Source organism: Anomaloglossus baeobatrachus, chromosome 11 (genome assembly GCF_048569485.1).
Source record: "Anomaloglossus baeobatrachus isolate aAnoBae1 chromosome 11, aAnoBae1.hap1, whole genome shotgun sequence".
Lineage (NCBI taxonomy): Eukaryota > Metazoa > Chordata > Amphibia > Anura > Aromobatidae > Anomaloglossus > Anomaloglossus baeobatrachus.
In genome coordinates this window covers 101,207,045-101,231,026 of record NC_134363.1, presented here as the reverse complement: position 1 = coordinate 101,231,026, position 23,982 = coordinate 101,207,045, and the positions used below count along the sequence as shown (strand labels likewise).

Below are 23,982 nucleotides of genomic sequence, written 5' to 3'. Positions count from 1 at the left end.
TCCCAATAAGAGTAAAAGTCACACCAGATAGTAATGCAAATTAATTATTTATTAGTCCTTTTTGGAAAAGTTGCTTATATGTTTTGTGTCCAAATCAAAAATACAGATGTTTCGGCCTGAGCCTTCGTCAGATTGGACTTATCTGAATATAATGAAAAGAATAACAATAATCAATATCACACAAGAGTGAGAGGACAATAGTATACAAATGTATTCGTACAGTTAGGATGCAACAATAGTACAAAATTTACAAATAAACAAGACTGATGCCATAATACAGGATAAAGTAATTACAGTGTCATCATGTAAAGAGGGTCAGAGTAAGCTGAAATATGTGTGGCACCCCTGAGGCTTCAGTCGCCACTGAGTACTGCGCCTGATTTAAGATGTAGTGCTTGACCCGGATCTGGAAGAGGTCGGTACTTGTTTCACCACTTACACACTCAAATACACAACCAGGTTGCCCTTTCCAATGAGGACCAGGTTATGGTAGGGTCTTAAGGTAGCCTTCAAACATGGGTCGCACCACCCACTAGCGACATGGACCCAGGGGAGGAGCAGCCACAAGGCGGAGTCAGGAGCCAGCACCACAGTTAGGCAGTTCTCCAGCAGGAGAGGAAAGGAGCAGACGTGTCTTGCTTTTGCTCCGGTGGGACACAGGAGTTGTCGTTCTTGCGGTTGCCGAGGCGTGAGCTTAAATGCTCCCTCACAACCGGCGCCACGCAGGGTGCAGGACACTAGGGAAGATCATACTTCAAGTTGGTTTTCCAGAATCTGAGGAGACGGGGAGGTTTCAACCTTCCCTGGCCACAAAGAACCCTAAAGCACAGTGCCAGAGAGGATTCGGGGCCTTAGACAGCACCAGGCCCCATTGCAGAGCCGTTGTACCTGCAAATAGGGACAAGAGTACTACTCGAGTCGGACTGGAGTCCCCAAGTAGCTTTAAGCCACGGGGATCCGACACACAGGGCGCTAGGAGGAACGGGCCCACCGAGCATTACACCGGTCTGACCTCCAAAGGAATTCAGGTTTGACGGAGCCCATCATTACTCCCCTCATCCTCCTCCCCAGGGCCCGCTCCACCTATGGGGAGCGATACCATCTCTGGCTGCTACTACCATCTGCCAAGGATGACAGCAACAGCAGCGGACGCTAAATCCCTGGCCGCATACCACAGGTGGCATCACAACATTTCTACTACTACTACTACCCCCATCATCACCCCCATCATCTTCCCTCCTTATTGGTGTACACCTCGGGGTACAAAGCCGGGCAGGCCACCGCGACACCCCAGATCATCACACCGGTCCGGCGACAAGTAAAGGTAAACCCCCTGCCCACTGGAGTCACAAACAGGATACCATACCTAGGCCAAAAACCTGGGTACTGTGCGCCTTATGGACTGAGTGTTTGAGAAACTGTTTAAGTGCAACCAGTAGCCATTATTGAACAACAAGGGGTTAAAGAAAACCCACCCTTCGTGGGCTGGCAGGGAAAGTGATGCAAAAAAAAAACAAGGCCCATCCCCTCCCAGGCAAGGACAAGCAAGAAACAAAACTGACATGAGGAAAGTGGCGCGAAGGTTGAGACCCACCCCATTGTGTGGAAGGAAAAACAGAACTAATGTAAAGAGAGACGGATCCTGGAGCGCAAAGGGGAAGGATGTACCAGGACCACTTGAGGTGCGGGGTGTCAGATGTGACGCCCTGGCAAAACCAGGTAGTCACAGATAGGTGACACCCAGCCGACCTGAAACCCTAGTCACCCCCTTAGGGAAAGATAGGCACACCAGTGGGTGGGACCAGGTGGTTGGACACGCCTACCCAGGAGTCTAGACAGCCCGGGGCGGGAAAACAGACAGTTCAAGTTCAAGCCTAGATTGAGTGGTAGTTCAAGTGGAGAGGAGTGTAGGCTGGAGCTAGGTGTAGCTCCAGCAGAGGAAGTTCAAGTTGAATGGTGCCAGGGTCGGAGCCCTGGTGCCTTTGGCTAGGTGGAAGATGGTTGTCTCCGTCAGCAGGAGACGGGAAGACGGCTCGGCAGATCCGAGGAGGACCAGGACAGGGTTGTAGCCCGCTGGTACCGACACGGGGAACCGACCCGAAAACCGTAGCACAGAGGGGGTACTCGGACCCTGAAGCCAGGACCAAACCCAGTGGCCTAGCTAATTAACCGATTGAGGGCAGGATTATAGGTCCTGTCCCACCTAAAGTCCCTAAAAGAAGACAACAGCCCACCGATAGGGATGAGGCCACCGCCAGGGCCCATAGATGCCACGGGCCAGCGTCTGCGGGCACGGCTCCTTAGCCCACATCCAGCCGGGAGCGGACTCCTGAGTTCCAGACCAGGCAGTCCACCATAAACAAAGCAAGTGCAGAGGAAAGGACAGCGACCACCAGCCTGGGTAGGGGACCTGAATGCAACCGGCCGCGGCGGCCGGCCACCAGCACCTTGGTTGACCAAAACACTTGTGTGGTTCATTTACTGTAACTAAACATTAACCCCTGCACGTCCGGGCGCGCCAGCCCTTGCCATCGCTATACCCTGCACAAAGACACTGGGTTCTGGGGCGACCATCCCTACCCACAGAGAAGTTAACATCCAGCTGCCACTACATCTCCCCCAGGTGCCCCATAACAGCAGCGGTGGTGTCCCACCTCACCACACACCGTGGGTGGTGTCACAAACCTAATACGGCCTAGCCCGTATATCTACGTCCCCCTTTTTATTCGGCGTGTCCGTGAGACCCCCGGGTCCGGAGACCCTCGAGCCACCCACAGAAGGCCCGGATCCGAGCAGTGATGACTGCTGGCACGGGGGCGGCACACAGATATGGCAAACCCTGGCCGTCGTGGGGCAACACCGGTGTGCCCTCTATTCTGGAGCACTCAGGATATGGAGGCGGAGGTGGCTCGAGTAAGCGAAATGCAGAGGAGGGTGCAGATGGATACCATCCATAAATGGGAGGCGTCCACGATAGGAGCGATGGGAGCCATTAGGGCCCATGAAGAGCAGGAGCCGTTGGCCTTGGAAGAAGAACCTGTAGCAGAGTCTGCAGAGAGCCTAGTTGCCCCTGCCATCGGCGACATCTTCCAGGACCCACGAAGCTGCCCATGACCCCCGGCTGCTGAAACACTCAATCTGACCGCCGTCCCCTTTATTTTTGGAGACCTGGCTACTGATCCCCTGGGAGTGGAAGACCCAGCTACCAGCCCCTAAGCAGTGGAGGACCCGGCTGCTGGATACCTGGTAGCTAAAGACCTGACCGCTGTGAAATGGGCAGATTGTGACTTGGCTGCCTTTGGCCTGGTGCTAGAAGCGGATACTCTGGATTGTGCTTCTCCAGGTATGACTTGGGGAGACTGCTTTGTGGAGCTGGAGACCCTTTTCCCCACGCCCATCAGTGAAGAGGATCAGGAGTGGGCTGCGTGCCGTGCTACCATATCCCAGCTAGCTAAGGAGGAGCAGTTGCGCCAGGAAAAGCTTATGGAGACAGAGACCCGCAATCTGGCAGCAAAGCAGCGGTTTCGGAAGGCCAATCCATCAGCCCGGGGCCCGCTGCTGGTCGGAATGGTCACCCGATTTGTCTTGGAGCGGGGGTGGGGCTTCATTTCGGAGCGGGGGCTTGCCAAAGAAGTATTCGTTTTCCGCCGAGATGTGGCTTCCTACCTTCGCAAAGGTCACCGCAGACGAAATCTGTACCCTGGTGATGAGGTGACTTGCACCCGACATGGGAGAGCGGGGCGTGTATGCCCTGGATGTGGAACTGAGCCGATGGGAGGTAGCTGCAGAGCCGGAATCCCTGCCAGAGGTACGTCCAGAACCAGTCCCCGCTTCCCACCAGTCACTAAGGAAACCCGGAAAAGGGTCATCTGTACCTAGACTTTGGGAGAGAGCTGCCTGAGACGGGCCGGCCAGGCACCCCCCAGCCCCAAATAACTTTGCACGGTTGATTTTTCAATTTCTAAATACCGGTTGATTTTTTGCGGTTGATTTTGCGTTTAACATGGACAGCCAGGCCACAGAACTGATGGTGGTCATAACTAATTGTAAATAGTTGCACCAGTTGTGCACCCTATCAGAATTAGGGTGGCTTGTAAGTTTCCTACTTTTAAGGAATGTCTGATAACCGGGAGCGGTGCACTGACCCATGGCACAAAAGGACTCCAGTATCTTTCATTCCTCATCGTGTTACAGTAAGGACGGCTTTACATGTGTAATGTATGAAAACTTTTATATAGCTGACAAGAATGTTTTATATAACTGATATTTGCACTAGTTTTATAATGATAATGGTTTCTGAAATTGAATGCTGCTAATGATCAGTACTTGAAAATGTTTTGATATTGCTTTGATACTTTGACCTGTACAGAATTAACCTGTTAGTAACGTTCATTTTGATGGTGCCTCCCATAAAGGGAAGAATGTTATTTGTTATATTGCATATTGAAAAATTGCGGTGTACTGACTTTGTTTAGTTGCAGCCCAGGACTGCTGCCATTTGCTGTGGGGGAATGTGGCGCCCCTGAGGCTTCAGTCACCACAGAGTACTGCACCTGATTTAAGGTGTAGTGCTTGACCCGAATCTGGAGGAGGTCGGTACCGGTTTCACCATTTACACACTCAAATACACAACCAGGTTGCCCTCCCCAATGCGGACTGGGCTAGGGTAGGGTCTTAAGGTAGCCTTCAAACATGGGGGGCACCAAGCACTAGCGACAGGGACCCAGGGGAGGGGCAGCCAGAAAGGGGAGTCAGGAGCCAACACCATAGTTAGAGAGTTCTCCAGTAGGAGAGGAAAGAGCAGACGTGTCTTGCCGGTGCTCCAGTGGGACACAGGAGTTGTCGTTCTTGCGGTTGCTGAGGCGTGAGCTTAAATGCTCCCTCACAACCGGTGCCACGCAGGGTGCAGGACCCTGGGGAAGATCATACTTCAAGTTGGTTTCCCAGAATCTGCCGGGACGGGGAGGTTTCAAGCTTCCCTGGCCACAAAGAGCCCGAAAACACAGTGCTAGAGAGGATCTGGGGCCTTGGACAGCACCAGGCCCCATTGAAGAGCTGCGGTACCTGCAAATAGGGACAAGAGTACTACTCGAGTCGGACTGGGGTCCCCAAGTAGCTTTAAGCCACAGGGATCCAACACACAGGGTGCTAGGAGGAAGGGGCCCAACGAGCATCACACCGGACTGACCTCCAAAGGAATTAAGGGTTCGACGGAGCCCATCAAAGCGAGTGATCAGTGCTACCTGGGGCGAGCGGCATAAAGAGTGAGTAAAGACACCTGGAACCGCAGCATCTGACTCGGACTCATATTACCGGCACTACCGCCCCGCGCCTCGGCGCTAAAGGCCATCGCCATCACTACTCCCCTCATCATCCTCCGTGGGGCCCACTCCACCTGTGGGGAGCAATACCATATTTGGCTGCTACTACCATCCGCCCCGGAGGACAGCGACAGCAGCGGCGGTTAAATCCCTGGCCACATACCACAGGTGGCGTCACGACATTTCTACTGCTACTACCCCCATCATCTTCCCTCCATATTGGTGTACACCTCGGGGCACAAAGCTGGGCAGGCCACCGTGACACCCCAGATCTTCACACCGGCCTGCGACGAATAAAGGTAAACCCCCTCCTCCTGGGTGCTGCACGTGTATACCAGGATGAGCCCATGATGGAGACGATATAATATATATATATATATATATATATATATATATATATATATATATATACATATATATACATATATATACATACACACCCACACCAGGATTGGCCCATGATGGAGGACAATTACATTAGGATGGGCCCAGAATGGGGAACATGTACAGTTAGGTCCAGAAATATTTGGACAGTGACACAATTTTCGCGAGTTGGGCTCTGCATGCCACCACATTGGATTTGAAATGAAACTTCTACAACAGAATTCAAGTGCAGATTGTAACGTTTAATTTGAAGGTTTGAACAAAAATATCTGATAGAAATTGTAGGAATTGTACACATTTCTTTACAAACACTCCACATTTTAGGAGGTCAAAAGTAATTGGACAAATAAACCAAACCCAAACAAAATATTTTTATTTTCAATATTTTGTTGCGAATCCTTTGGAGGCAATCACTGCCTTAAGTCTGGAACCCATGGACATCACCAAACGCTGGGTTTCCTCCTTAATGCTTTGCCAGGCCTTTACAGCCGCAGCCTTCAGGTCTTGCTTGTTTGTGGGTCTTTCCGTCTTAACTCTGGATTTGAGCAAGTGAAATGCATGCTCAATTGGGTTAAGATCTGGTGATTGACTTGGCCATTGCAGAATGTTCCACTTTTTTGCACTCATGAACTCCTGGGTAGCTTTGGCTGTATGCTTGGGGTCATTGTCCATCTGTACTATGAAGCGCCGTCCGATCAACTTTGCGGCATTTGGCTGAATCTGGGCTGAAAGTATATCCCGGTACACTTCAGAATTCATCCGGCTACTCTTGTCTGCTGTTATGTCATCAATAAACACAAGTGACCCAGTGCCATTGAAAGCCATGCATGCCCATGCCATCACGTTGCCTCCACCATGGTTTACAGAGGATGTGGTGTGCCTTGGATCATGTGCCGTTCCCTTTATTCTCCAAACTTTTTTCTTCCCATCATTCTGGTACAGGTTGATCTTTGTCTCATCTGTCCATAGAATACTTTTCCAGAACTGAGCTGGCTTCATGAGGTGTTTTTCAGCAAATTTAACTCTGGCCTGTCTATTTTTGGAATTGATGAATGGTTTGCATCTAGATGTGAACCCTTTGTATTTACTTTCATGGAGTCTTCTCTTTACTGTTGACTTAGAGACAGATACACCTACTTCACTGAGAGTGTTCTGGACTTCAGTTGATGTTGTGAACGGGTTCTTCTTCACCAAAGAAAGTATGCGGCGATCATCCACCACTGTTGTCATCCGTGGACGCCCAGGCCTTTTTGAGTTCCCAAGCTCACCAGTCAATTCCTTTTTTCTCAGAATGTACCCGACTGTTGATTTTGCTACTCCAAGCATGTCTGCTATCTCTCTGATGGATTTTTTCTTTTTTTTCAGCCTCAGGATGTTCTGCTTCACCTCAATTGAGAGTTCCTTAGACCGCATGTTGTCTGGTCACAGCAACAGCTTCCAAATGCAAAACCACACACCTGTAATCAACCCCAGACCTTTTAACTACTTCATTGATTACAGGTTAACGAGGGAGATGCCTTCAGAGTTAATTGCAGCCCTTAGAGTCCCTTGTCCAATTACTTTTGGTCCCTTGAAAAAGACCTGCATTACAGAGCTATGATTCCTAAACCCTTTCTCCGATTTGGTTGTGAAAACTCTCATATTGCAGCTGGGAGTGTGCACTTTCAGCCCATATTATATATATAATTGTATTTCTGAACATGTTTTTGTAAACAGCTAAAATAACAAAACTTGTGTCACTGTCCAAATATTTCTGGCCCTGACTGTGTATCAGGATGGAGAACAGATATTCCAGGAAGGTAAACATAAATACAGTGATGGACATAGGATGGGGAACATATATACCAGGATGGGGACATATACCAGGATGGGGATCATATATACCAGTACGGGGAAGATATACACCAAGATGGGAAACATAAACACCAGTCTAGGCCTAGAATGAGGGACACATATGCTAAGATGGACCCAGGATGGAAGACATATATACCAGGATGGGGAAAGATATAACAGAATGGGCTACATATATACCAGGATGGGGGACATATATAGTACAGACCAAAAGTTTGGACACACCTTCTCATTCAAAGAGTTTTCTTTATTTTCAGGACTCTGAAAATTGTAGATTCACATTGAAGGCATCAAAACTATGAATTAAAACATGTGGAATGAAATACTTAAAGTGTGAAACAACTAAAAAGTTGTCTTATATTCTAGGTTCTTCAAAGTAGCCACCTTTTGCTTTCATTACTACTTTGCACACTCTTAGCATTCTCTTGATGAGCTTCAAGAGGTATTCACCGGAAATGGTCTTTCAACAGTCTTGAAGGAGTTCCCAGAGATGCTTAGCATTTGATGGCCCTTTTGCCTTCACTCTGCGGTCCAGCTCACCCCAAACCTTCTCGATTGGGTTCAGGTTTGGTGACTGTGGAGACCAGGTGTCAGGTTTCCGGGATTTCCAGTTCTCTTTTGAAAGAGCTTGCCCTCGGTTAAGATGGAGTTTACTGTTCTGTTGCCCTACTTCCTGTCCAGCTGCTTAAAAGGCCGCCTCTAAGCCTAGTCCAGTGCCTGAGTATACTGCTTGCTGTGTGCTCCTGCTTTGCTGCTCCTAATTCTTGATTGCCTTTGGATCCTCCTGAAAGACTACCGACACCGTCTCTGGACCGTACCCCGTTTTCTTCAAGCTGTGCCCGGACTCCGTCTGCCATCTTCGGTCAGCACTTCTGCCCGGTACCTTCCGGTTCGTAACCACTCTGGACTAGCATCCCGTACGGACACTTCTGGACTTTACCACTTGCCCCTTGTGTCCCGGCTGCTGCGCATTTAGGCCTTCCGGGGTGATTGCCAGACAGTCCCTGTATAGGGGTTCGCTCTTGGTGGTCTCCCTGGGGGAGTCCGGTGCGTGGCCCCGGGAATTCCCTTCGCTCCGTTTCGGGAAGGTATTTCGTGTATTATTGTTCTACTGTGTTTGTTCCGTTGTGTACCTATCGTGGTTACCTGTTATAAACATATTTGTACCAAGAACTCGTCTCTGGTTGTCATTGCCCTAACGCTATCGAAATCCTCAGAACATACAATAGTATTACACCAGGTCATCTGGCGTAGCACCCCATCACTCTCCTTCTTAGTCAAATAGCCCTTACACAGCCTGGAGGTGTTTTTGGGGTCATTGTCCTGTTAAAAAATAAATGATGTGCCAACTAAAGGCAAACCGGATGGAATAGCATGCCTCTCCTAGATGCTGTGGTAGGCATGCTGGTTCAGTATGCCTTCAGTTTTGAATAAATCCCCAACAGGGTCACCAGCAAAGCACCCCCACACCATTACACCTCCTCCTCCATGCTTCACGGTGGGAACCAGCCATGTAGAGTCCATCCGTTCACCTTTTCTACAAAGACACGGTGGTTGGATCCAAAGATCTCAAATTTGGACTCATCAGACCAAAGCACAGATTTCCACTGGTCTAATGTCCATTCCTTGTCTCCTTTAGCCCAAACAAGTCTCTTCTGCTTGTTGCCTGTCCTAAGCAGTGGTTTCCTAGCAGCTATTTTACCATGAAGGTCTGCTGCACAAAGTCTCCTCTTAATAGTTGTTCTAGAGATGAGAAGGTGTGTCCAAACTTTTGGTCTGGACTGTATATCAAGAAGGGGCCCAGGATGGAGAACATTAATACTTATTAGGGGACATTACCTCCATAATAGTGCGTCATGACACATGTTTTGCTTCGATTTTTTTCCCTATTTTCCTTCTCTAAAACTTAGGGGTGTTTTATGGTCTGGTGCGGCTTATAGTCCAAAAACTATGGTAAATTGTTTTACCAATAATTTTATTTAGCTTCTGCTATTTATCCACAGTTAGCAAAACATTTTAAGGGGTTATCCGCGACTATGCTTATTTTCCCTATGGGGCTAAGTTGCTAATTACCTGCTTTTTCTGCCCTGCCCTCCTGATGTCTGTAAGCTCAGAGGTGCCACAGACTGCTTTTGTTGGCAGTTTTGTGGCTTCAGGTGATGTCACGTCGACAAAGCACCTTCTCCTCTTACGCTCTGTTCTGTTTACAGTTCATCACTGGTAATCAATCATGATGTAGACAGTGATGCCCGTCAATAGTCCAGAAGAGTAAGACCAGCTTTGCTGATGTGAGGTCAAATGAAGCAACAAAATCGCAGTCCATGATTGTAAGTTGCATAGACTTGAATGCTTATTGGATGAAGCATTTCAGGTGATGTGTTTTTGTGTAATGAGGGCAGGTACAACCTAAGGATACAATACCTTTTATTAATGTGTTCAGAATTGTTAGGCAACTAGTTTTCCACAGGCCAAATGGGCCAAAAAGTAATAAATTATTACAAGTGCAGCTCTCTTGAAATTGCTAAGATATTTTCGTGTGATTACGGAACCATCAAATGTTTTGTTGAACATATATCTTGTATAAATTATCACAAGAAATGTGTTGAAAATGAAATATTTGAGAAGAATCAAAATGTTAAGCAACCAGGAAGCCATTGTTTTCCAGTTCTGTCATATTCCAGAACTGCAACCTTCCTGGAAAGCCCAGAACTACAAGGTGTTCAGTGCTCAGAGACACGGCCAAGGTAAGGAAGGCTGAAACCCAACCACCAGTCCAGTAAACAATGGGCCAAGAAATATCTAAAAAGAGTTTTTTTGGTCTAATGAGATCAGAGTGACTCATGAAAGACCAGATAGATGAGCCCGTGGCTGGAGCAGTAACTGGCGCAGACCTCTATGTTTCAGACGCCAGCAAGGTGGAGGTGGGATACTGCTATAGGTTTGTAATATTAAAGATAAGCTGGTTGGACCTTTTCAGTTCATGATGGGCTCAAAATCAATTTCCAAACCTACTGCCAGATTTTAGAAGACACTTTCTTCTAAGCAGGGGTACTGAAAAAAGTCTCCATCTTACAAGATAACCATGATTTTTATGCAGGACAATGATTACATACATTGAAGCCTCAACTGCTTATTTGCCAGTAAAGGCCTTAAGATGAAAGAATAATGAACTGGACCCTTCCTCACCTTACCTAAACCCAACTGAGAACTTGTGGACCCTTCTTAAATGACCACAAAAGAAAGAAACCCCTATCTTGCGGTGAACATCAGGTAACCGAGACCAAGGAGAGTCTCTCCTTGAACTGCATGTGTTCATCCAGAAACACAGGAGACTTTTCACCCCCAGAGAGAGCTATTGAAAAAGGGGTCAACACAGGTCTATCCCTGAGGAGTCTATCAATTTGGATGACTAAAACCATAGTGGCCTCTAAAGACTCAGGCACTTTGTACATAGCCAGGGCATTTTTTAGCTTTTCAGACAAGCAAAAATAGCTTCTGAGGACAAAATTCCTCTGCTGACTGACCTCCCTGCCGAAGCCTACGTTGCTTGAACTCTGCAAGGGAGACTTGATCTGGGTCATCAAAAATGAGATCCCAAGGCCAAAGAAAACTCATGTACCAACTGAAGGGACAGAGAATTGGTGGGAAGGAAGAAGGCTCAAGACTGGGGATCCCCTTGCAGGAGTGACACAACAACCCCCACCCGCTGTTCCTCAATCCCTGAGGAGCAAGGAAAAAGCTTGAAATACAGTTTCCAAGCTTGCCTGAAAACCACAAATGTATCCCCCCACAGAACATTTGCCTGGGAGGGCTATCTTGGGTTCTGGTTAAGTCTGGCTGCAAGCAGAGACCAACAGACCCGCAATCTGTTGCAGCCGCTGCGCAAACTTTGACCGCGGATCCATCACTTCAGAGATAAACTTTGCATCTGTTGTGCCAGTGACGCAACTGGATCCATATTAGAATCCTGTAAAAATCTGGCTTGGCTATAATATCAGGCCAGGGACAAGAGGACCCTCGGCGAGTGACGCAACACAATGCGTACACTAGGGAATTAATACAACGAACGGCCCTGGTGGTAGGGAGAGTGGAGCGGGGTCATCTCCTAACACTCACCTGAGGCTGTTCCCTGGACTCCCTAATGTCCCTAGATGGGTCCTTCCCCCCCATGTGCCATCTCGTGCCTAGGCCCTCGTTGGCCCTGAACTCACCCTGACTATTGTGAAGGCCAGAGAGATGCTAGTCTTACCACTACAATAAAACAACATGAGGAAGGTAAGATAAACAGGGGAAAGGCACAACAAATAGTTCTCCACAGTTACTCAAGCGGGAAGCTTCTCAGGTACAAAAAGAAACAACACCTTAGCTTCTCCAGAGCCAGGCTCCCTCAAAGTGGTCAGTTATAGAATGAGCTATAGCTGGCATAGGAGAGAGTGAGGAGTGAGTTTATACAGTGGAAGGATTTGGCTGAAGCTGAGATTAACAGCTACAAGTCAAAATCTCAGCAGGATAGAAAAAAGACCTTAAACCCTTTAGCACTGAATGGAATTAAATACGCTCCTACTCAGGATAAACAATTAGCGGATTTTAAAACAGATCTGCAATCAACCAAATGCTGAGATCTTCTTATCCCTGATTCCCCCCGAGGTCTCAGCATAGTGCGACACACTCTTGACAGTGACTGTTTTCTGTTAGAAGAGAGATAGGGTTTGACTCATGACTAGTAAGGACGTGCAATTCATATAGTATACCAAGACTGCATTTAGTTGGTGCTTCATGGCAACTACATCAACTGAAATCTTAGGTAGACAGTGAGATCTATGAAACTGGGCAGACACATGAAAGGTCAGCGTCAACATTTTTCCCTGGCCAAGAACAGACTTACTCCCTCTAATAAGGATCCTCAAAAGGACGCTTAGCACAAGGCCCGGTGTAGCTTACAGCTCAGTGGAAACGGGAATGTATGTGAAATGAATAAGAAGTCCTGGTCATCAGATCCGAATGTGTCATTAGTCTCTGTTGCTGTAATGACATGGAACTATGGGTGGATTAGAATTACTTTTGCGTACGGTACAGTGGTGCAACGCTGGGATGAGATAGACGGACTGGAAACGTTAGCGAAAGTACCAGTTGAGAAGAGGGAGAAGGATGTGTGTCCAATGGTGCCTGGTACTTAGGAAATTGTGCTTAAGCTATGTGCCCTCAGTCTAATGTGTAAAGTTGTGCTGGAAGAACTGAGCAAGCTGTTCAGTTATAGAATGTTGTTTAAAAAAAATGTGGGTCTCTGTTACTATCTTCACTGCGTATTGGTCCTGGTTCACCAGAAGCAACGGAGATGAGCAGTCTGCAAAAGATATGACCTGCGCCACACAAGTCCACGCACCCATCCAGAACCTCAACCCCCTGTGGGGTGCGGGGGTGAACGAGAAGTTTGCCTTGCCTGCGATTGCCACCTTCACACTGAAAATAAATTGCTTTGTTGATGCTACAGTTGACTATATCATTTTGACTATGCCATTTTACCAGTTTCCTCATTTTGTATGAGCTAGACAAGCAGATCTAGTAAACAAAAGAAAGACTATTGGGAGTTATTGGTGGGAAAATGTGATCTAAATACATAAAGTCACACAACACCATGTTAAAATGCAAAGGTAAGATTTTATTTGTATTTTACAACATGACCTCTTAAACTATATCTGTTATTGATGATAATGTTATTCTATCAACTTGCAATAATATATATTCATCTGGAAAAATTACTGGTATGGAGACATTTCTAGTACATGCCTCTTTTCGGTACACTTTTTATGTTAAATAAAATAATTTATATTTATCAGTATCACAATACATCTATGTAATTCACTGAGGCAGATAAGCGTAAAAGGTTACATTAGGCTATGCTTGTGTGTCATGTGCAACCCTATTTAGCATTTCGGTCAACATTGTTCTCCATCATCCTCTACCTCAATACTTCTTTCAACTTCTTTGGCTGCACCTGGTAGATCAGTGATGCTGCCAATATCCACAAATACTGGGCTGCCAATTCCCTTGTGCCAGTTCAATGGGTCTTCAAGGGAGCCACTAACAGAGAAAATATACTTCTCCCAGAGAAAACGCACCATTTCAGAGTCCAGGAACGGGTTGCATTCTCGCACATTCTTTTCAAATATCCTTCTTCTGTACTTGAATTCCAGAATTGTTTTAGTGTAAGTGTTGAGTGTGAGAACAGAGGCTGACATGCATAGTGTAAAGGATAGCCAGGCCAGGCTGGAAAGAAAAAGGGAAAATCATAATTAAAAAATGTTACATATACTGTGTAAGTCTTGAAGAAATGACACATGCAATGAATACACTCTTAGGCCCTGTGTGCACTGGAAAACGGAATTTTCTTAAGAAAATTCCGCAGGGTCTGAAAGATTACCACATCCGCGGTAAAAAACGCGTCAAACCGCACCCAAAAACCTTATGCGGTTTGCTGCGGTTTTACCGTGGTATTGATTGCGGTATTGCCGCGGTTTTGCCGCGGTTTTGCCACGTGTGGGTTTGGTACATGTGTTTTATTGCATTCAATGCAATAAAGCACATTGAAAAAAAAAATCATTTCCTTCTGAGATAGATAGTAGATAGATAGATACATAGACAGATAGAAGAATAGATAGAGGGATAGATAGAGGGATAGATAGATAGAGGACAGATCACTGCATTTCTCCCGAGCGGTAATGTGTTGCACGCATTACCGGCCGTGGGAAATGCCCTGTGGTTACCTATGCTGTCTGACTGCAAGGCTGCATTCAGCAGTGTGTCAGTGTCAGTCGCGGCTGGATGCAAGCATCGGAGGACGTGGATTACGCCGGAGCTGTGTGTTTCGGGGGGGGGTTAATAAAAGGGTGAATGAGGTGGCTTATTTGTGTTTTATTTAAAATAAAGGATTTTTCGGTGTGTGTGTTTATTCACTTTACTTACGGGTTGATCATGTCAGCTGTCTCATAGACGCTGCCATGATCAAGCCTGGACTTAGTGGCGGCGATCCGCTGCCATTAACTCCTTATTACCCTGTCTGCCACCACATCACGGCAACTGGAAAAGCCGGGGACACTTCGGTACTGCCGCATAATGGAAGCGACAGTCCCGGGGCAGCTGCGGGCTGATATTCTCGGCTGCGGGAGGGGGGGTATTAACCATGTCCCTCGCCCTCCCCAGCCTGAGAATACCGGGCCACCGCTGTGTGCTTACCTCAGATGATGGTAAAAATACGGCGGAGCCCACGGTTTTTTTCCTATATTTCCGTTTGATTTCTATGTGTATTCTATATGTCTGTGTGTGAGTGTGATGTGTGTATTCTATGTCTGTGTCTGTGATGTGTGTGTTTACTCTCTGCTCCGCTTCCTCTTCCTGTCATAATGACATCACTTCTCTGCAAACCGCAGGGCAGCGATGAACAATACCGCAGGTAAACCGCAAAATACTGGAGGGAATAACGCAATGAACCGCACAGAATTTGCTGCCTGCGTTATTCCCTGTGGGATTTCACGATTACATTGCAGTCAATGGAGTGAAATGCCGCAGCGATGTGCGGAAAATAAGTGACATGCAATTGTTTTTGCTGCGGGAATCCCGCAGCAAAACATGCAGCTGTCAAAATCCGCATAGGGCGCACAGCATTTTTTTTTCCTATAGGTTTTGCAGGTGATTCACTGCAGAAATGTTATGAACATTTTCTGCAGCGAAACATGCAGCAAAACCTCAGGAAATCCGCGGCAAAAACCGGCAAGTGCGCACAGGGCCTTACATGTAATTGTGACCCTTCCACCCAAGCGTGCAGTTAAACCTATTTCTTTTAGACTTTATACAAGTCTATGCCTGTATGTGAAACATCGGCCTGCACCCGGATGTCATCAGAACAGTCTGATTTACACCAACACAAAAATAGAAAAGATTGAGAAATTAAAATTATTCTTGACATCTACGATCCAATTTTTGCATATGAGAGAATCAGATCACGCTTGCAGCAGAGATTGAGCCGAATGTCATTAGCATACAGTCAGTTTAAGGCTATGTGCACACACTGCGTTTTTTTGACGCTGCGTTTTTGTGTGTTTTTTAGCGCTAAAAATGCACAGAAACGCGGCGTCTTTAAAAAACGCATGCAAAAACCGCATGCGTTTTACCGCGTTTTGGTTTGTTTTTGGCTGCGTTTTGCTGCGTTTTTTTATCAGTGAACATTGCCTTTAAAGATTGTTGAAAAAAAAAAAAAAGGTCTGATGTAATTTCCTTCTTTCATATGTTCTTCATTCTCCACTAGTGTATGCAGGAGAGCAGACAGCTGCAGACCTACAAAGATCAGCATGCTCCAACCAGGACTGTATGCTGGAGGGAGAGTCAGGGGGAGCAGACCTACAAGGCTTAGCATCCTCCATCCAATAGTGGATGCAGGAGAGCAGACAGCAGCTGCAGAACTACAAGGCTCAGCATCCTCCATCCAATAGTGTATGCAGGAGAGCAGACAGCAGCTGTCGAACTACAAGGCTCAGCATCCTCCTTCCAGGACTGTATGCAGGATTTCTTTGCCCCCCCAAACAAAAAAAAATGACATGGGCTTCGCCATATTTTTGTATGCTAGCCGGGTACAGCAGGCAGGTATGGGCTGCCCCCAACCCCCGGCTGCCTATTTGTACCCGGCTGGGAACCAAAAATATAGGGAAGCCCTTTTTTTTAATTATTTCATGAATTTTATGAAATAATTAAAAAAAAAAAAAAATGACGTGGGCTTTGCCTAATTTTTGAGTCCAGCCAGGTACAACTAGGCAGCTGGGGATTGGAAGCTTTCTGGGCACCCCCGCTGCAAATTGCAGCCCGCAGCCACCCCAGAAAATGGCGCTTTCATAGAAGCGCCATCTTCTTGCGCTGTATCAACTCTTCCAGCTGCCCTGATGCCGGGTGGCTTGCTGGGTAATAATGGGTTTAGGGCTAGCTGTATATTATCAGCTGGCCCTAAACCCGAAATTCATGGTGTCACGCCAAAATTAGACATGGCCACCATGAATTTCTAGTAAAGATAAAAAAAACACAGAAAAATATTTTTATTAGAAATAAAACACAACACAATTAGTGACTCCATCTTTATTGAAATAAAGAGCCCCCCTCCGCAGTAATCCTGGGTCAAGGGTCCCTCTCCGTCCAATCCGGATCCAATATCATCTGATCAGTTTGCTGGAAGGCAAAGCGATCAGATGATGTGTCAGGTTCTAGGATGTGAATCACATCACACAGCAGCTGATTGTATAAAAGCCGTTTATACAATCAGCTGATGCATCAGTGCAAAAAAAAACAAAAAAAAACAAACTTATGTGCTGATTACTGGCAGCTCCTGGAGCGATCAGACCGGGAGTCTGATCCTGTCTGATCGCTGCAGAAGCTGCCGGTAATCAGTGATGAAGTCTCCTGACAGCAGCATCAGCTGATAGGTGAAACCGGCCGGGTGCCGGCGTCACCACGAGACTTACGATCAGCTGATGCATCAGGTGACTGCATCAGGTGATGAGCGCTAGGTTCAGCATCCAGCAGATGTGCCCGGGGAGACTGCACACAGCTGGAGCGGCGGTACTGGGAGAGGAGCTGGGATCAGACATGTCGGGAGTCTGCAGAAAGGTGAGTATGATTTTTTTTCCCCTACTGTTCACTTTTGATTTCGCAGCTGCTTCCACTTCCCGGCCATGGCGCCGCACGGGAGCGGACATGCACAGGACGGGAGGTGGACGCAGCGGTGACGGTACCGGGAGGATTCACGCGTCTGTGTTTACTGACAGAAGGTATCCTCTTCCTGTACATGTCACTTTACTACCCACTCCTTGCGTTTATAGCTGCGTTTTAGTCATAGAAACGCACTAAAACACAGCTATATTTGCAGTTTTCTTTGCGTTTTTGAATATCTCATTGAACTCAATGGGTGGAAAACGCAGTGAAAAACGCAAAAATAATTGACATGCTGCGTTTTTGTGGGCACCACAAAAACGCAGCTAAAGAAACCCGGTGTGCAGACAGCAAAAATGAAAACTCATAGACTTTGCTGGGGAAGCAAAGTCATTCAGTTTTCTGAGCAAAAACGCACCTGAAAAAAGCGCAAAAACGCCGCGAAAAACGCACTGTGTGAACTTACCCTAAATTCCCATTTAGACAGGATGATAATCCGGAAACAAACATTCCTAAGAATACCTGTTTCTCAATTATCAGCCTGCTTAATTAACCAACGAATTAACAAATTGAGATAGCTTAAAAATCATGATTCTTGGCAACACATTATCCTATGTAATTAAATGATGTTCTTTCGATAACATGATCTTCTATGCACATAGGAGATTATATTAAGGCCGGTGTCACACTTGCGATTGCCTCGCGCGTATTTCGCACGAGTCTTGCGGTGCATCACCCGGCACGGACTCACAGGAGCAGGTTGGTTGCATGCATCTCTATGCAGCTGAGACGCTCCTGTGAGGAAAGTGTAAGTCCGTGCCGGGTGATGCACCGCGAGACTCACGCGAGATACACGCGAGGCAATCGCAAGTGTGACACCAGCCTAAAGGGTACTTTACATGCGCAAGTGCGATCTTTTGAGGTCGCACATAGGTCATTTTACGCATGTGCGATCTCAAAAGATCGCACTTGCGATCTAGAATTTGACATCGCTAACGAGATCACTAGCGATGTCGCAGCATGTAAAGTACCCTTAAGGGTACCTTCACACTTAGCGATGCAGCAGCGATCCGACCAGCGATCTGACCTGGTCAGGATCGCTGCTGCATCGCTACATGGTCGCTGGTGAGCTGTCAAACAGGCAGATCTCACCAGCAACCAGTGACCAGCCCCCAGCCAGCAGCGACGTGCAAGCGACGCTGCGCTTGCACGGAGCCGGCGTCTGGAAGCTGCGGACACTGGTAACTAAGGTAAACATCGGGTATGGTTACCCGATGTTTACATTAGTTACCAGCGCACACCGCTTAGCTTTGCTCTCCTAGCTACAGTACACATCGGGTTAATTAACCCGATGTGTAATGCAGCTACATGTGTAGAGAGCAGGGAGCTGCGCACACTGCTTAGCGCTGGCTCCTTGCTCTCCTAGCTACAGTACACATCGGGTTAATTAACCCGATGTGTACAGCAGCTACATGTGCAGAGAGCCGGAGCCGGCAGCACAGGCAGTGTGAGAGCTGCGGAGGCTGGTAACTAAGGTAAATATCGGGTAACCACCTTGGTTCATCATCATCATAGTTTTTAAGGTTGAAGGGAGACTCTAAGTCCATCTAGTTCAACCCGTAGCCTAACATGTTGATCCAGAGGAAGGCAAAAAAACCCCAATGTGTCAAATAAGCTCCAATGGGGAAAAAAAATCCTTCCTGACTCCACATACGGCAATCAGACTAGTTCCCTGGATCAACACCCTGTCATAAAATCTAATATACATAACTGGTAATATTATATTTTTCAAGAAATGCGTTCAGGCTCTGCTTAAATTTTACTAGTGAATCCCTCATTACAACATCATACGGCAGAGAGCTCCATAGTCTCACTGCTCGTACAGTAAAGAATCCTCATCTGTGATTATGATTAAACATTCTTTCCTCAAGACGTAGTGGATGCCCCCGTGTTCCAGTCGCAGGCCTAGGTGTAAAGAGATCTTTGGAAAGGTCTCTGTACTGTCCCCTCATATATTTATACATTGTGATTAGATCCCCCTAAGCCTTTGTTTTTCCTAACTAACTAACCCCAAGTTTAATAACCTGTCTTGGTATTGCAGCCCCCTCCATTCCTCTAATAATCTAGGTCGCTCTTCTATCTACCTGTAAGATTATGCTATTTATAACCTTCTATACTTTTGCTAACAAGAAATGCATCCATTCCTCTCTTAAATTCATTCAGTGAGTTGGCCATCACCACTTCCTCAGGAAGAGAGTTCCAGAGCCTCACTGCTCTTACCGTGAAGAACCCTCTTCTATGCTGATGTAGGAATTTTCTTTCCTCCAATCGAAAAGAATGCCCCCTTGTTCTTGTCATAGTCCTTGGTACAAACAGATCATGGGAGAGATCTCTATATGGCCCTCTGATATATTTGTACATATTTATTAGGTCTCCCCTAAGTCTTCTCTTTTCTAGAGTAAATAGACCTAATTTTGATAACCTTTCCGTGTATTGTAATGCACCCATTTCATTTATTATTTTAGTAGCCCGCCGCTGAACCCTTTCAAGTTCAGTAATGTCTTTCTTCAGCACCGGCGCCCAAAATTGCACACAATACTCCAAGTGTGGTCTGACTAGTGATTTGTACAGAGGGAGAATGATGTTTTCATCTCGTGCCCCCAGACCTCTTCTAATGCATCCCATCACCCTATTTGCTTTGGTGGCTGCTGCCTGACACTGGGCACTCCAATTTAGATTCTTATTCACTAAGATGCCTAAGTCTTTTTCCATGTCTGATTTCCCCAGCAGTTTCCCATTTAGTAAGTAATCGTAGCATCTGTTTCTCCTTCCCATGTGCATAACCTTACACTTATCTGTGTTAAACCTCATTTGCCATTTTTCAGCCCAATTCTCCAATTTACTCAAATCCATCTGTAGTTGCAAACCGTCCTCCTTTGTGTTAACTACCTTACATAGTTTTGTATCATCTGCAAATACTGATATTTTACTCTGTAAACCATCCACCAGATCATTAATAAATATATTAAATAGTAGGGGGCCCAATACAGACCCCTGTGGCACCCCACTAGTAACCCTGGCCCAATCTGAGTATGCACCATTAATAACCACTCTTTGTTTTCTACCACTAAGCCAGCTACCTACCCATCTACACACATTTTCCCCGAGCCCAAGCTTTCTCATTTTACTTAGCAGTCTTTTATGTGGGACAGTGTCAAATGCTTTACCGAAGTCGAGATAAATGACATCCAATGATTCTCCTCGGTCCATATGAGAGCTTACATCCTCATAGAAGCTGATCAGGTTAGTTTGACAGGAGCGATCCTTCATAAATCCATGTTGATATGGAGTTAAACAGTTATTAACATTGAGACATTCCATAATAGTATCCCTTAAAAACCCTTCAAACATTTTACCCACAACAGATGTTAAGCTTACCGGCCTATAGTTTCCAGGTTCCCTTTTGCACCCTTTTTTGAATATTGGTACCACATTTGCTAGCCGCCAATCCAGTGGAACAGACCCAGTTTCTATAGAGTCTTTAAATAAAAGGAATAGAGGCCTGTCTATCACATTACTTAACTCCCTTAATACCCGAGGGTGAATGCCATCAGGGCCTGGTGATTTGTCAATTTTAATGTTACTAAGTCGGTTCTGCACTTCTTCCTGGGTTAGGCAGGTCATACTTAATGGGGCATTTACATGATCACTCTGCATTTCCCCTGGCATATGCTTTTCCTGTGTGAACACAGTTGAGAAAAAAGTATTTAAAACATTTGCTTTTCCCACATCGCTTTCTATGATTTTACCCTCATTATTCTTTAAAGGGCCAACACCATCAATTTTAATCTTTTTTCTGTTTATATAATTAAAGAATAGTTTGGGATTTGCTTTGCTTTCCTTAGCAATGAGTCTCTCAGTTTCTACTTTTGCTAAATATATTTGTTTTTTACACATTTTATTTTTTTCTCTATATATTTTTAATGCTTCCTCGCTGCCTTCTTGTTTTAGCTTTTTAAATGCCTTTTTCTTATTATTCATTGCCCCTTTTACATCCTTATTTAGCCATATTGGTTTTCTCCTGTTCCTAGCCCTTTTATTTCTGTATGGTATGGCTAGCTCGCAGTGGGTGTTTAATACCGATTTAAAAATTTCCCACTTATTTTCTGTGCTCCCATTTTTGAGGACATTGTCCCAATCAATTTGGCGAAGGTCTTCTCTAAGCTGATCAAACTTTGCTTTCCTGAAATTCAGCGTTTTTGTAACCCCCCTCCAAGGCACCTTACTAAAGGACAAGTGGAATTGTATTATATTGTGGTCACTATTCCCTAGGTGCCCATCCACTCGTACGTCTGTTATTCTATCTGGCCTGTTGCTTAAAATTAAGTCCAGAAGGGCTGCCCCTCTAGTTGGGCCCGGCACAAGTTGGGACAGATAATTATCCTTAGTTACTGACAGAAACCGGTTTCCTTTCTGAGATACGCAGGTTTCAGTTTCCCAGTCTATATCGGGGTAATTGAAGTCCCCCATAATAATCACCTCATTGTGATTTGCTGCTTTGTCTATTTGTTTCAATAATACATTTTCAGTGGTTTCTGTTATATTTGGTGGCTTATAACAAACCCCTATGAGGATTTTATTAGTTTTCCCTCCTTGTATCTCTACCCATAGAGACTCCACCTCTTCATTTCCCTCTTGAATATCTTCTCTTAGTCTGGGCTTTAAACTGGACTTTACATATAGACAGACTCCACCCCCTTTCCTTTTTTTACGATCCCTCCTAAACAATTCATATCCTTGCTGGTTAGCCGCCCAGTCATAACTATCATCTAACCATGTCTCAGTTATTCCTACTATGTCGTATTTTTCCTCATACATTACCAGCTCCAGTTCCTCCATCTTATTGGTCAGGCTTCTTGCATTGGTCAGCATGCAGGAAAGAAGTTTTGCTCCCCTTTTCTTAGCTTCCTTCTGATTACCCTGTCTTGGGTCCTCTTTACGGCATCTAGTATCCTTGATTAGTTTGTCCTTCTGTTGCATGTTCTTGTCTGCTGTTTTTTCTCCCATCCCCTCTTCTTCTAGTTTAAAGCCCTCCTGATGAGTGTGGCAAGCCTTCTGGCGAACGTGTGTTTCCCAGGTTTTGTGAGGTGTATCCCGTCTCTTGCGAGAAGCCCATCGTAGAGGTAATTCACTCCATGGTCCAAGAATCCAAATCCTTGCTGCCTGCACCACCGTCGTAGCCAGTTGTTCAAATCTAGTATCCTATTCCATCTTCTGACACCATGGCCATCGACTGGGAGGATTGATGAGAAAACAACCTGTACGTTCCGTTCCTTAATTTTCTTCCCCAGAATTTCAAAGTCTTCACAAATAGTTGGTAGATCATTTCTTGCCGTGTCGTTTGTTCCTACATGTATCAATAGGAACGGGTATTCGTCCTTGGATCCGAGGATAGTTGGTATCCTGTTGGCCACATCCTTGATTTTTGCTCCCGGTAGGCAGCATACTTCTCGTGCGGTTATGTCCGGCCTGCAGATAGTTGCCTCCGTGCCTCTTAGTAGTGAGTCGCCCATAACTACCACTCTTCTTTTCTTTCTGGATGCACTGCATTTTGCTCCTGAGTGTTTTTGAGTGTCTTTTGTTTCTGCTTTTGTTGACAAAGTAACTTCTTTTGATGATACTGTGTCTTCTCCTGTAGAGACGGTATCATCCTGAACTGTGCCATTTTCGTTCTCCAGCATGAGGGCTTCATATTGGTTGCTAAGCTGTGTGGGTGGTGCCGACCACTTGATCCGCTGGCTTCTTTTGGTCACATGTGTCCACTTTTCAGCCTCTGTATGTGTTCTGAAGCTTTTCTCACTTTCCATATCCTGAATTGTTGCTTCTGCCTCGTCCAAGAAGTCCTCATGTTCTTTAATTAGCTTCAAAGTTGCTATTCTTTCTTCCAGTCCCTGCACCTTTTCCTCTAAGAGGGCAACAAGTTTGCACTTTTGACAGGTGAAGTTGGATTTTTTGTGCGGCAGATCCGTAAACATGTAGCATGTGTTGCAGGTGACCATGTGGATTTTCTTCTCTTCCATAATGCTGATGTAGCGTATGACAGGCGAAAGTCGGTTTTGCGATGTCCTCAAACAGCGAGACCCGGCAAGTCCCAGCAATCGATCAGCTTACGGCGACTCTTCTCTTCTTAAACAGCTACAGTTATCACCACTATGAGATTGTGTTAAAACTATGCCACACTTATCTTCAGTCGCCTCCCTTTACTTCAGTACCTCGCACTCTCAGCACCTCGCTTGCTCTGGCTGGTTTATATAGTTCTACAAGGACTACTAGAAGCTGCTAGAAGCTTCTAGAAACAGGTGTGGCTAATACTACTGACTAAATCACTAGACACACTTTTTTTTTTTTTTTGCTTTTTCACAGTACCCCAGACAAACACAGACAACCAATCCCTAATGAAATTAAACAGTTACAGTTATCACCACTATGAGATTGTGTTAAAACTATGCCACACTTATCTTCAGTCGCCTCCCTTTACTTCAGTACCTCGCACTCTCAGCACCTCGCTTGCTCTGGCTGGTTTATATAGTTCTACAAGGACTACTAGAAGCTGCTAGAAGCTTCTAGAAACAGGTGTGGCTAATACTACTGACTAAATCACTAGACACACTTTTTTTTTTTTTTTTGCTTTTTCACAGTACCCCAGACAAACACAGACAACAAATCCCTAATGAAA

The 23,982-nt window shown here is 46.0% G+C and overlaps 1 protein-coding gene across 5 annotated transcripts in view; it reads right to left on the bottom strand.

Moving 5' to 3' along the window:
- Positions 1-13,213: 13,213 nt before the first annotated feature.
- The window catches only part of LOC142257001 (germ cell-specific gene 1-like protein), a 275,387-nt gene continuing 264,618 nt past the window's right edge, over positions 13,214-23,982 (bottom strand). For all 5 annotated transcript variants that reach the window (XM_075329045.1, XM_075329049.1, XM_075329047.1 and 2 more), the window contains one exon: positions 13,214-13,823. In XM_075329045.1, the coding sequence (XP_075185160.1) occupies positions 13,493-13,823 (331 nt within the window). In that variant the 3' untranslated portion in view covers positions 13,214-13,492. The remainder of the gene's footprint in view (positions 13,824-23,982) is intronic.